Source organism: Coregonus clupeaformis, unplaced genomic scaffold (assembly GCF_020615455.1).
Source record: "Coregonus clupeaformis isolate EN_2021a unplaced genomic scaffold, ASM2061545v1 scaf2500, whole genome shotgun sequence".
Taxonomy (NCBI): domain Eukaryota; kingdom Metazoa; phylum Chordata; class Actinopteri; order Salmoniformes; family Salmonidae; genus Coregonus; species Coregonus clupeaformis.
Genome location: NW_025535954.1, coordinates 50,793 through 66,345, shown reverse-complemented (window position 1 = coordinate 66,345; position 15,553 = coordinate 50,793). Strand labels below are relative to the sequence as shown.

At 44.1% G+C, this 15,553-nt stretch overlaps 1 protein-coding gene across 1 annotated transcript; it reads left to right on the top strand.

The window, feature by feature from the left end:
* Positions 1–1,022: 1,022 nt before the first annotated feature.
* On the top strand, positions 1,023–15,068 carry LOC121561265 (TSC22 domain family protein 1). The gene is made up of 3 exons (XM_045219574.1): positions 1,023–1,144; positions 4,606–4,657; positions 14,254–15,068. Exons 1-3 carry the CDS (start codon positions 1,023–1,025, stop codon positions 14,491–14,493), a joined length of 414 nt encoding a protein of 137 aa, XP_045075509.1. The 3' UTR covers positions 14,494–15,068.
* Positions 15,069–15,553: the final 485 nt, after the last annotated feature.

Below are 15,553 nucleotides of genomic sequence, written 5' to 3'. Positions count from 1 at the left end.
CTAACCCTGTTTATGGTTCCACCTATAGAGTACAGTCCCAACTCCCACCTGCTGCTGCAGTGGATCCCCTATAACCCTAACCCTGTTTATGGTTCCACCTATAGAGTACAGTCCCAACTCCCACCTGCTGCTGCAGTGGATCCCCTATAACCCTAACCCTGTTTATGGTTCCACCTATAGAGTACAGTCCCAACTCCCACCTGCTGCTGCAGTGGATCCCCTATAACCCTAACCCTGTTTATGGTTCCACCTATAGAGTACAGTCCCAACTCCCACCTGCTGCTGCAGTGGATCCCCTATAACCCTAACCCAATAGGGGTCCTATAGGCTACCAAACAAAGTGGCCATAGTATTTAAAACATCTATTTTCACGTTATGGTCTACTGTACCAGACCAGGTCTGACTTTCCCTTGTATTAGTCATTCGTTCTGCTCATACATAGTCTACATTTGTTTTAGCATTTTAGTTACAATGAAGATGACAAATGTTGAAGCTTATTTTAAGAAACCAGAAGTATTGGGTTAACTGTTTCCCAACTGTTTCCCAGTGAGACTCCTCATCCTGTCCCGGGCTGCTTCCTGGGTTCTGTATGGTTTGGATGGCAGTGAACAGTTAGGTGCAGTGGATCCCCTATAACCCTAACCCTGGGTTCTGGATGGTTTGGATGGCAGTGAACAGTTAGGTGCAGTTACATATGAAGCTGGGCCACAGGTGGGGGCGTTGCCACTTCAATTATTCAAATGAGGTCACTCTCCGCCAATGGCAGCCAGTACAGCGCTGTTTTCATGCATAATTTCTGCAGTTGGGACAGGAGCTGCAGATTCCCAGCTTAGCGGAGCCAGTCAGTCTCGCTGTGGTTATCCTTTGTGCTGCGTCAGTGTATAAGACTGCCCCGGTTGGCAGCTTGTACCGCCCGGAGAACGGACCTTCTGCCAATTCTGATGTGATGTTTTTTTACTTTTATTACACTGGACATTTTCTACATTTGAAGTATTGCCTTTTGTTTTAATGGATGAAAAATGATGACTTCCCATTGTTTTGCAGTGGAGATGGACCTTGGTGTTTGTCAACTGAGGAATTTGTCTATTTCTTTTCTGTCTTCCGTGCTTGCTAAAGAGACCAGTCCAGTCAGGCTTGACAATAGGTAACATGTTTTCCCAGCTTATTTATCAAACTTGTTTGCAAAGGCAATAGAATATGGCTATGCATCAAATGAATGGGACCGTGACGGTTAGAATTTCAATGTATTATGATGATTATATGTTTTAATGCGTGGTGCGGTCCTGCAGTATTGAGGGGTTCATAACTTGATGAGCTCTGCAGTGTTAAACTTTTCCGCATCGTGTTGACTAAATAATTTATAACCATAACATTATATAACCCTTACATAAACCTGGTAGCTAAAGCCCCACAACCTGATAGGTAAACCCCAACAATAATAATCTTATAGCTATATATAAAGTCTAATAGTTGTACATTCCTTCATTCAGTCCGTTAATGTGACCCTAACCCAGAATGCACCTTCACTAATACCTACCGTGTCAACATCTGCCAAAACCCCAGTGATATCTATATAGGGTTAGCTAACCCTAACCCCAGTGACGTCTATATAGGGTTAGCTAACCCTAACCCCAGTGACGTCTATATAGGGTTAGCTAACCCTAACCCCAGTGACGTCTATATAGGGTTAGCTAACCCTAACCCAGTACGTCTATATAGGGTTAGCTAACCCCTAACCCCAGTGACGTCTATATGGGTTAGCTAACCCTAACCCCAGTGACGTCTATATAGGGTTAGCTAACTCTAACCCCAGTGACGTCTATATAGGGTTAGCTAACCCTAACCCCAGTGACGTCTATATAGGGTTAGCTAACCCTAACCCCAGTGACGTCTATATAGGGTTAGCTAACCCTAACCCCAGTGACGTCTATATAGGGTTAGCTAACCCTAACCCCAGTGACGTCTATATAGGGTTAGCTAACCCTAACCCCAGTGACGTCTATATAGGGTTAGCTAACCTAACCCCAGTGACGTCTATATAGGGTTAGCTAACCCTAACCCCAGTGACGTCTATATGGGTTAGCTACCTAACCCCAGTGCGTCTATATAGGGTTAGCTAACCCCTAACCCCAGTGACGTCTATATAGGGTTAGCTAACCCTAACCCCAGTGACGTCTATGGGGTTAGCTAACCCTAACTCAGTGACGTCTATATAGGGTTAGCTACCTAACTTCAGTGACGTCTATATAGGGTTAGCTAACCCTAACCCCAGTGACGTCTATATGGGGTTAGCTAACTTCTAACCCCAGTGACGTCTATATAGGGTTAGCTAACCCAACCCCCAGTGACGTCTATATAGGGTTAGCTACCCTTTACCCCAGTGACGTCTATATGGGTTAGCTAACCCTAACCCCAGTGACGTCTATATAGGGTTAGCTAACCCCCCAGTGACGTCTATAGGGGTTAGCTAACTCTATCAGTGACGTCTATATAGGGTTAGCTAACCTAACCCCAGTGACGTCTATATAGGGTTAGCTAACCCTAACCCCAGTGACGTCTATATAGGGTTAGCTAACCTAACCCCAGTGACGTCTATGGGTTAGCTAACTCTTAACCCAGTGACGTCTATATAGGGTTAGCTAACCCTAACCCCAGTGACGTCTATATAGGGTTAGCTAACCTAACCCCAGTGAGCGTCTATATAGGGTTAGCTAACCCTAACCCCAGTGACGTCTATATAGGGTTAGCTAACCTAACCCCAGTGACGTCTATATGGGGTTAGCTAACCCTAACCCCAGTGACGTCTATATAGGGTTAGCTAACCCTAACCCCAGTGACGTCTATATAGGGTTAGCTAACCCTAACCCCAGTGGCGTCTATATAGGGTTAGCTAACTCTAACCCCAGTGGCGTCTATATAGGGTTAGCTAACCCTAACCCCAGTGACGTCTATATAGGGTTAGCTAACCCTAACCCCAGTGGCGTCTATATAGGGTTAGCTAACCCTAACCCCAGTGGCGTCTATATAGGGTTAGCTAACCTAACCCCAGTGACGTCTATATAGGGTTAGCTAACCCTAACCCCAGTGACGTCTATATAGGGTTAGCTAACCCTAACCCCACTGACGTCTATAGGGGTTAGCTAACCTCCCAGACGTCTCATATAGGGTTAGCTAACCCTAACCCCAGTGACGTCTATATAGGGTTAGCTAACCTAACCCCACTGACGTCTATATAGGGTTAGCTAACCCTAACCCCAGTGACGTCTATATAGGGTTAGCTAACCCAACCCCAGTGACGCGTCTATATAGGGTTAGCTAACCCTAACCTCAGTGACGTCTATATAGGGTTAGCTAACCCTAACCCCAGTGACGTCTATATAGGGTTAGCTAACCTAACCCCAGTGACGTCTATATAGGGTTAGCTAACTCTAACCCCAGTGACGTCTATATAGGGTTAGCTAACCCTAACCCTAGTGACGTCTATATAGGGTTAGCTAACCCTAACCCCAGTGACGTCTATATAGGGTTAGCTAACCTAACTCCAGTGACTCTATATAGGGTTAGCTAACCTAACCTCAGTGACGTCTATAAGGGTTAGCTAACCCTTAACCCCAGTGACGTCTATAGGGTTAGCTAACCCTAACCCCCTTGATGCGTCTATATAGGGTTAGCTAACCCTAACTCCAGGACGTCTATATAGGGTTAGCTAACCCCTAACCCCAGTGAGCGTCTATATAGGGTTAGCTAACTCCTAACCCCAGTGACGTCTATATAGGGTTAGCTAACCCTAACCCCAGTGACGTCTATATGGGGTTAGCTAACCCTAACCCCAGTGACGTCTATATAGGGTTAGCTAACCCTAACCCCAGTGGCGTCTATATAGGGTTAGCTAACCCTAACCCCAGTGACGTCTATATAGGGTTAGCTAACCCTAACCCCAGTGACGTCTATATAGGGTTAGCTAACCCTAACCCCAGTGACGTCTATATAGGGTTAGCTAACCCTAACCCCAGTGACGTCTATATAGGGTTAGCTAACCCTAACCCCAGTGACGTCTATATAGGGTTAGCTAACCCTAACCCCAGTGACGTCTATATAGGGTTAGCTAACCCTAACCCCAGTGACGTCTATATAGGGTTAGCTAACCCTAACCCCAGTGACGTCTATATAGGGTTAGCTAACCCTAACCCTCAGTGACGTCTATATAGGGTTAGCTAACCCTAACCCCAGTGACGTCTTTAGGGTTAGCCCTTACAGTAACGTCTATATAGGGTTAGCTAACCTAACCTCAGTGATGTCTATAGGGTTAGCTAACCCTAACCCCAGTGACGTCTATATAGGGTTAGCTAACCCTAACCCCAGTGATGTCTATATAGGGTTAGCTAACCCTAACCCCAGTGATGTCTATATAGGGTTAGCTAACCCTAACCCCAGTGATGTCTATATAGGGTTAGCTAACCCTGACCCCAGTGATGTCTATATAGGGTTATAATGTGTTATTAGCTAACCCTAACCCCAGTGATATCTATATAGGGTTAGCTAACCCTAACCCCAACCCTAACCCTGTTCTTGTTAAAGCTGGAGTTGTGTATGTTTGTGTTTCAGTTCTTCTGGTGCCAGTTTGGTGGCCATCGACAATAAAATCGAACAAGCAATGGTAAGTTAATATCCTCATTGTTAATATGTATATAATCAAATCTAAATGACTAAAAGGTCAAATGTAAATGTCAACTTTATTTAAACGGAATAGGACCGGTGTTCAGAGTACTGGAGTCTAATTAAAGTGTTGGAACATCTGACTGTTCTGGGAGAGAGAACGTGCCGGTAATGAAACCGTTGGATACTTGGTACAATAAAGACACTTTGATTGAATGACTGCAACCGTCTCTGTATTTGCCGTGATTCGGTTGGTCGGTTCCCTGTCAGGTGTTGCTAGGCAAGTCTGCTCTCAGATGCCCCGGTATAAATAACTTATCTGTTAGCTCCTCCCTGCCGATGCAGAACATTCTGTTCTCTAGCTTGTCAGTTTGAAGGCGGGAACTGCATTAGCTGAATGCCTCCACTCATTAGACCACTAACTAACTAACTAACTACTATGGGAATGCCTCCACTCATTAGACCACTAACTAACTACTATGGGAATGCCTCCACTCATTAGACCACTAACTAACTACTATGGGAATGCCTCCACTCATTAGACCACTAACTAACTACTATGGGAATGCCTCCACTCATTAGACCACTAACTAACTACTATGGGAATGCCTCCACTCATTAGACCACTAACTAACTACTATGGGAATGCCTCCACTCATTAGACCACTAACTAACTACTATGGGAATGCCTCCACTCATTAGACCACTAACTAACTACTATGGGAATGCCTCCACTCATTAGACCACTAACTAACTACTATGGGAATGCCTCCACTCATTAGACCACTAACTAACTACTATGGGAATGCCTCCACTCATTAGACCACTAACTAACTAACTAACTAACTACTATGGGAATGCTTCCACTCATTAGACCACTAACTAACTGCTATGGGAATGCCTCCACTCATTAGACCACTAACTAACTACTATGGGAATGCCTCCACTCATTAGACCACTAACTACTATGGGAATGCCTCCACTCATTAGACCACTAACTAACTACTATGGGAATGCCTCCACTCATTAGACCACTAACTAACTACTATGGGAATGCCTCCACTCATTAGACCACTAACTAACTACTATGGGAATGCCTCCACTCATTAGACCACTAACTAACTACTATGGGAATGCCTCCACTCATTAGACCACTAACTAACTACTATGGGAATGCCTCCACTCATTAGACCACTAACTAACTACTATGGGAATGCCTCCCACTCATTAGACCACTAACTAACTACTATGGGAATGCTTCCACTCATTAGACCACTAACTAACTACTATGGGAATGCCTCCACTCATTAGACCACTAACTAACTACTATGGGAATGCCTCCACTCATTAGACCACTAACTAACTAACTAACTACTATGGGAATGCCTCCACTCATTAGACCACTAACTAACTAACTACTATGGGAATGCCTCCACTCATTAGACCACTAACTAACTACTATGGGAATGCCTCCACTCATTAGACCACTAACTAACTACTATGGGAATGCCTCCACTCATTAGACCACTAACTAACTAACTAACTACTATGGGAATGCTTCCACTCATTAGACCACTAACTAACTACTATGGGAATGCCTCCACTCATTAGACCACTAACTAACTAACTACTATGGGAATGCTTCCACTCATTAGACCACTAACTAACTACTATGGAATGCCTCCACTCATTAGACCACTAACTAACTACTATGGGAATGCTTCCACTCATTAGACCACTAACTAACTACTATGGGAATGCCTCCACTCATTAGACCACTAACTAACTACTATGGGAATGCCTCCACTCATTAGACCACTAACTAACTAACTAACTACTATGGGAATGCTTCCACTCATTAGACCACTAACTAACTACTATGGGAATGCCTCCACTCATTAGACCACTAACTAACTACTATGGGAATGCTTCCACTCATTAGACCACTAACTAACTACTATGGGAATGCCTCCACTCATTAGACCACTAACTAACTACTATGGGAATGCCTCCACTCATTAGACCACTAACTAACTAACTAACTACTATGGGAATGCTTCCACTCATTAGACCACTAACTAACTATGGGAATGCTTCCACTCATTAGACCACTAACTAACTACTATGGGAATGCCTCCACTCATTAGACCACTAACTAACTACTATGGGAATGCCTCCACTCATTAGACCACTAACTAACTAACTAACTACTATGGGAATGCCTCCACTCATTAGACCACTAACTAACTAACTAACTACTATGGGAATGCCTCCACTCATTAGACCACTAACTAACTAACTAACTAGTATGGGAATGCCTCCACTCATTAGACCACTAACTAACTGCTATGGGAATGCCTCCACTCATTAGACCACTAACTAACTACTATGGGAATGCCTCCACTCATTAGACCACTAACTAACTACTATGGGAATGCCTCCACTCATTAGACCACTAACTAACTAACTACTATGGGAATGCCTCCACTCATTAGACCACTAACTAACTAACTAACTACTATGGGAATGCCTCCACTCATTAGACCACTAACTAACTAACTACTATGGGAATGCCTCCACTCATTAGACTACTAACTAACTAACTAACTACTATGGGAATGCCTCCACTCATTAGACCACTAACTAACTGCTATGGGAATGCCTCCACTCATTAGACCACTAACTAACTACTATGGGAATGCCTCCACTCATTAGACCACTAACTAACTACTATGGGAATGCCTCCACTCATTAGACCACTAACTAACTACTATGGGAATGCCTCCACTCATTAGACCACTAACTAACTACTATGGGAATGCCTCCACTCATTAGACCACTAACTAACTAACTACTATGGGAATGCCTCCACTCATTAGACCACTAACTAACTACTATGGGAATGCCTCCACTCATTAGACCACTAACTAACTACTATGGGAATGCCTCCACTCATTAGACCACTAACTAACTACTATGGGAATGCCTCCACTCATTAGACCACTAACTAACTAACTACTATGGGAATGCCTCCACTCATTAGACCACTAACTAACTAACTACTATGGGAATGCCTCCACTCATTAGACCACTAACTAACTAACTACTATGGGAATGCCTCCACTCATTAGACTACTAACTAACTAACTAACTACTATGGGAATGCCTCCACTCATTAGACCACTAACTAACTGCTATGGGAATGCCTCCACTCATTAGACCACTAACTAACTACTATGGGAATGCCTCCACTCATTAGACCACTAACTAACTACTATGGGAATGCCTCCACTCATTAGACCACTAACTAACTACTATGGGAATGCCTCCACTCATTAGACCACTAACTAACTACTATGGGAATGCCTCCACCATTGGACCACTAACTAACTAACTACTATGGGAATGCCTCCACTCATTAGACCACTAACTAACTACTATGGGAATGCCTCCACTCATTAGACCACTAACTAACTACTATGGGAATGCCTCCACTCATTAGACCACTAACTAACTACTATGGGAATGCCTCCACTCATTAGACCACTAACTAACTACTATGGGAATGCCTCCACTCATTAGACCACTAACTAACTAACTAACTACTATGGGAATGCCTCTACTCATTAGACCACTAACTAACTAACTAACTAACTACTATGGGAATGCCTCCACTCATTAGACCACTAACTAACTACTATGGGAATGCCTCCACTCAGTTGGACCACTAACTCTCAACTAAACTAACTACCTATGGGAATGCCTCCACTCATTGGACCACTAACTAACTACTATGGAATGCCTCCACTCATTAGACCACTAACAACTAACTAACTAACTACTATGGGAATGCCTCCACTCATTAGACCACTAACTAACTAACTAACTACTATGGGAATGCTTCCACTCATTAGACCACTAACTAACTACTATGGGAATGCCTCCACTCATTAGACCACTAACTAACTACTATGGGAATGCCTCCACTCATTAGACCACTAACTAACTACTATGGGAATGCCTCCACTCATTAGACCACTAACTAACTAACTAACTAACTAACTAACTAACTAACTACTATGGGAATGCCTCCACTCATTAGACCACTAACTAACTACTATGGGAATGCCTCCACTCATTAGACCACTAACTAACTGCTATGGGAATGCCTCCACTCATTAGACCACTAACTAACTACTATGGGAATGCCTCCACTCATTAGACCACTAACTAACTACTATGGGAATGCCTCCACTCATTAGACCACTAACTAACTAACTAACTACTATGGGAATGCCTCCACTCATTAGACCACTAACTAACTAACTAACTACTATGGGAATGCCTCCACTCATTAGACCACTAACTAACTAACTAACTACTATGGGAATGCCTCCACTCATTAGACCACTAACTAACTAACTAACTGCTATGGGAATGCCTCCACATTAGACCACTAACTAACTACTATGGGAATGCCTCCACTCATTAGACCACTAACTAACTACTATGGGAATGCCTCCACTCATTAGACCACTAACTAACTAACTAACTAACTAACTACCTACTATGGGAATGCCTCCACTCATTAGACCACTAACTAACTAACTAACTAACTACTATGGGAATGCTTCCACTCATTAGACCACTAACTAACTAACTAACTACTATGGGAATGCCTCCACTCATTAGACCACTAACTAACTAACTGCTATGGGAATGCCTCCACATTAGACCACTAACTAACTACTATGGGAATGCCTCCACTCATTAGACCACTAACTAACTACTATGGGAATGCCTCCACTCATTAGACCACTAACTAACTAACTAACTACTATGGGAATGCCTCCACTCATTAGACCACTAACTAACTAACTACTATGGGAATGCTTCCACTCATTAGACCACTAACTAACTACTATGGGAATGCCTCCACTCATTAGACCACTAACTAACTAACTAACTACTATGGGAATGCTTCCACTCATTAGACCACTAACTAACTACTATGGGAATGCCTCCACTCATTAGACCACTAACTACTATGGGAATGCCTCCACTCATTAGACCACTAACTAACTACTATGGGAATGCCTCCACTCATTAGACCACTAACTAACTAACTGCTATGGGAATGCCTGCACTCATTAGACCACTAACTAACTACTATGGGAATGCCTCCACTCATTAGACCACTAACTAACTACTATGGGAATGCCTCCACTCATTAGACCACTAACTAACTACTATGGGAATGCCTCCACTCATTAGACCACTAACTAACTACTATGGGAATGCCTCCACTCATTAGACCACTAACTAACTAACTACTATGGGAATGCCTCACTCATTAGACCACTAACTAACTACTATGGGAATGCCTCCACTCATTAGACCACTAACTAACTACTATGGGAATGCCTCCACTCATTAGACCACTAACTAACTACTATGGGAATGCCTCCACTCATTAGACCACTAACTAACTAACTACTATGGGAATGCCTCCACTCATTAGACCACTAACTAACTAACTAACTACTATGGGAATGCCTCCACTCATTAGACCACTAACTAACTAACTAACTACTATGGGAATGCCTCCACTCATTAGACCACTAACTAACTAACTAACTAACTACTATGGGAATGCCTCCACTCATTAGACCACTAACTAACTAACTACTATGGGAATGCCTCCACTCATTAGACCACTAACTAACTACTATGGGAATGCCTCCACTCATTAGACCACTAACTAACTAACTAACTACTATGGGAATGCCTCCACTCATTAGACCACTAACTAACTACTATGGGAATGCCTCCACTCATTAGACCACTAACTAACTAACTAACTAACTACTATGGGAATGCCTCCACTCATTAGACCACTAACTTACTAACTAACTACTATGGGAATGCTTCCACTCATTAGACCACTAACTAACTACTATGGGAATGCCTCCACTCATTAGACCACTAACTAACTACTATGGGAATGCCTCCACTCATTAGACCACTAACTAACTACTATGGGAATGCCTCTACTCATTAGACCACTAACTAACTAGCTAACTAACTACTATGGGAATGCCTCCACTCATTAGACCACTAACTAACTACTATGGGAATGCCTCCACTCATTAGACCACTAACTAACTGCTATGGGAATGCCTCCACTCATTAGACCACTAACTAACTACTATGGGAATGCCTCCACTCATTAGACCACTAACTAACTACTATGGGAATGCCTCCACTCATTAGACCACTAACTAACTACTATGGGAATGCCTCCACTCATTAGACCACTAACTAACTAACTAACTAACTACTATGGGAATGCCTCCACTCATTAGACCACTAACTAACTACTATGGGAATGCCTCCACTCATTAGACCACTAACTAACTAACTAACTACTATGGGAATGCCTCCACTCATTAGACCACTAACTAACTACTATGGGAATGCCTCCACTCATTAGACCACTAACTAACTAACTAACTAACTAACTACTATGGGAATGCCTCCACTCATTAGACCACTAACTAACTAACTAACTACTATGGGAATGCTTCCACTCATTAGACCACTAACTAACTACTATGGGAATGCCTCCACTCATTAGACCACTAACTAACTACTATGGGAATGCCTCCACTCATTAGACCACTAACTAACTACTATGGGAATGCCTCCACTCATTAGACCACTAACTAACTAACTAACTAACTAACTACTATGGGAATGCCTCCACTCATTAGACCACTAACTAACTACTATGGGAATGCCTCCACTCATTAGACCACTAACTAACTGCTATGGGAATGCCTCCACTCATTAGACCACTAACTAACTACTATGGGAATGCCTCCACTCATTAGACCACTAACTAACTACTATGGGAATGCCTCCACTCATTAGACCACTAACTAACTACTATGGGAATGCCTCCACTCATTAGACCACTAACTAACTACTATGGGAATGCCTCCACTCATTAGACCACTAACTAACTAACTAACTAACTACTATGGGAATGCCTCCACTCATTAGACCACTAACTAACTACTATGGGAATGCCTCCACTCATTAGACCACTAACTAACTAACTAACTACTATGGGAATGCCTGCACACAACAATAGATTTCTACCATCACAGCTGAAGATAGAACTTTTCAGTATGAATGTATTTTCTGGTCAGATTCCATCAGTTTTCCATCAGTCAGTGTGTGGTTGTTACTTTGTCTTGGATGATTGGATATGCTGTATCCTTTCTGACTGAACTGTTCACTACTGTGGAAAGGATATGGAACATACATATACAGTGAGCCCTTTCTGACTGAACTGTTCACTGCTGTGGAAAGGATATGGAACATGCATATACAGTGAGCCCCTAAAGTATTTAGACACTTAGACCTCGGTATTCCAGACGGCTAGCTAACCCTAACCCTAACCCTACTGTGGAAAGGATATGGAACATACATATACAGTGAGCCCCTAAAGTATTTAGACACTTAGACCTCGGTATTCCAGACGGCTAGCTAACCCTAACCCTAACCCTACTGTGGAAAGGATATGGAACATACATATACAGTGAGCCCCTAAAGTATTTAGACACTTAGACCTCGGTATTCCAAAGTGCAGACTGTCAGCTTTAATTTGAGGGTATTTTCATCCATATAGGGTGAACCGTTTACAAATTACAGCACTTTTTGTACATAGTCCCCCCATTTTAGGGGACCAAAAGTATTGGGACAAATTCACGTATGTGTATTAAAAAGTGAATTATTTGGTCCCATATTCATAGCACACAATGACTACATCAAGCTTGGGACTCTACAAACTTGTTGGATGTATTTGCTGTTTGTTTTGGTTGTGTTTCAGATTATTTTGTGCCCAATAGAAATGATAAATAATGTATTGTGTCATTTTGGAGTCACTTTTATTGTCAATAAGAATATAATATGTTCCTAAACACTTTTACATTAATGTGGATGCTACCATGATTACGGATAATCCTGAATGAATTGTGAATAATGATGAGTGAGAAAGTTACAGATGAACAAATACCATACCCCCCAAGACATGCTAACCTCCCCTGTTATTGGTAATGGTGAGAGGTTAGCATGTCTTGGGGGTATGATATAAAATGCTAACCTCCCCTGTTATTGGTAATGGTGAGAGGTTAGCATGTCTTGGGGGTATGATCTTTGACCCATCTAACTCTCACATTAAACAAATACATTTATCTCTCCCTTTATATCTCTCTGCCTCATCCCTTCCTCTCTCCATCTCTCTGCCTCATCCCTTCCTCTCTCCATCTCTCTGCCTCATCCCTTCCTCTCTCCATCTCTCTGCCTCACCCCTTCCTCTCTCCATCTCTCTGCCTCATCCCTTCCTCTCTCCATCTCTCTGCCTCATCCCTTCACCTCTCCATCTCTCTGCCTCCATCCCTTCCTCTCTCCATCTCTCTGCCTCATCCCTTCCTCTCTCCATCTCTCTGCCTCATCCCTTCACCTCTCCATCTCTCTGCCTCATCCCTTCCTCTCTCCATCTCTCTGCCTCACCCCTTCCTCTCTCCATCTCTCTGCCTCATCCCTTCCTCTCTCCATCTCTCTCCCTCCATCCCTTCCTCTCTCCATCTCTCTGCCTCATCCCTTCCTCTCTCCATCTCTCTGCCTCCATCCCTTCCTCTCTCCATCTCTCTGCCTCCATCCCTTCCTCTCTCCATCTCTCTGCCTCATCCCTTCCTCTCTCCATCTCTCTGCCTCCATCCCTTCCTCTCTCCATCTCTCTGCCTCATCCCTTCCTCTCTCCATCTCTCTGCCTCACCCCTTCCTCTCTCCATCTCTCTGCCTCATCCCTTCCTCTCTCATCTCTCTGCCTCCATCCCTTCCTCTCTCCATCTCTCTGCCTCATCCCTTCCTCTCTCCATCTCTCTGCCTCATCCCTTCCTCTCTCCATCTCTCTGCCTCCATCCCTTCCTCTCTCCATCTCTCTGCCTCCATCCCTTCCTCTCTCCATCTCTCTGCCTCATCCCTTCCTCTCTCCATCTCTCTGCCTCATCCCTTCCTCTCTCCATCTCTCTGCCTCATCCCTTCCTCTCTCTGCCTCATCCCTTCCTCTTTCCATCTCTCTGACTCATCCCTTCCTCTCTCCATCTCTCTGCCTCATCCCTTCCTCTCTCCATCTCTCTCCTTTCATCCCTTCCTCTCTCCATCTCTCTGCCTCATCCCTTCCTCTCTCCATCTCTCTGCCTCATCCCTTCCTCTTTCCATCTCTCTGACTCATCCCTTCCTCTCTCCATCTCTCTGCCTCATCCCTTCCTCTCTCCATCTCTCTCCTTTCATCCCTTCCTCTCTCCATCTCTCTGCCTCATCCCTTCCTCTTTCCATCTCTCTGCCTCATCCCTTCCTCTCTCCATCTCTCTGCCTCATCCCTTCCTCTTTCCATCTCTCCGCCTCATCCCTTCCTCTCTCCATCTCTCTGCCTCATCCCTTCCTCTCTCCATCGCTCTCCTTCCATCTCTCCATCTCTCTCCTTCCATCCCTTCCTCTCTCTCTCTCTCCCTCCATCTCTCTCAGGACCTGGTAAAGAGCCACCTGATGTATGCTGTGAGAGAGGAGGTGGATGTGTTGAAGGACCAGATTAAGGAGCTGATAGAGAGGAACTCCCAGTTGGAGCAGGAGAACAACCTCCTGAAAACCCTGGCCAGCCCAGAGCAGATGGCTCAGTTCCAGGCTCAGGTCCAGCCCAGCTATGGCTCGCCTAACCCCCAGCCTCAGCCCCTGCCGTCCTCACAGAGCTCTGGGACCTCCGCATAGCCCCCGTCCACAGGGGGAGGAGGAGGAGGGAGGAGAACCTTTACTATGCTGTGAACTGACCTCATGCAAAGCAAACAACAACCAATATGGCTCAATCAAGGAGACCGCTAGAAGAAGAAACCCCATGTTTTGCCAATTTATTTAACTGACCAAAGACAATGATGGACACTTGTGTGTCAGGTGTTCTGTCAGCTTGGAGTGCTTCAGACAATCGCCATGGAGACCAGGGAGGTGAATGGAACAGATGGACAGTTGTCATGGAGATAAACAGAACGGGGACACGGTCTTCAGATCTCTACAGTAACGGTTGAATTGGGCCATTGCTGCCTCTTCTTTACACACTTTTCATTGAGTTGTTTTGGTTGGAGTATTTCCTAGCTGTGGATTTAATCAAACAACAAGGACTCTGTCAGTGAAGAAATGAGGTGCATTATCTGTAGGGACCATTAAAGAAAGGGAAAACAGGACCCCATCTGGTATGGGGCGTAGGGTGGAACATTCAGTGCATTCAGACCCCTTGACTTTTTCCACATTTTGTTACATTACAGCCTTATTCTAAAATTGATTCAATTGTTTTTTTCCCCTCAATCTACACACAATACCCCATAAATGACAATAAAAAAATGTATTCAATATAAAAAACTGAAATATCACATTTACACATGTATTCAGACCCTTTACTCAGTACTTTGTTGAAGCACCTTTGGCAGCGATTACAGTCTCGAGTCTTCTTCGGTATGACGCTACAAGCTTGGCACACCTGTATTTGGGGAGTTTCTCCCATTCTTCTCTGCAGATCCTCTCAAGCTCTGTCAGGTTGGATGGGGAGCGTCTCTGCACAGCTATTTTCAGGTCTCTCCAGAGATGTTAGATCGGGTTCAAGTCCGGGCTCTGGCTGGGCCACTCAAGGACATTCAGAGACTTGTCCTGAAGCCACTCCTGCATTGTCTTGGCTGTGTGCTTAGGGTCGTTGTCCTGTTGGAAGGTGACCCTTCGCCCCAGTCTGAGGTCCTGAGTGCTCTGGAGCAGGTTTTCATCAAGGATCTCTCTGTACTTTGCT

Coding starts and splice junctions, on each gene's coding strand:
- LOC121561265 (XM_045219574.1), top strand. CDS start 1,023: ATGACTTCCCATTGTTTTGCAGTGGAGATGGACCTTGGTGTTTGTCAA. Junction 1,145..4,605: donor CCAGTCAGGCTTGACAATAG/GTAACATGTTTT, acceptor TTTGTGTTTCAG/TTCTTCTGGTGCCAGTTTGG. Junction 4,658..14,253: donor ATAAAATCGAACAAGCAATG/GTAAGTTAATAT, acceptor CATCTCTCTCAG/GACCTGGTAAAGAGCCACCT.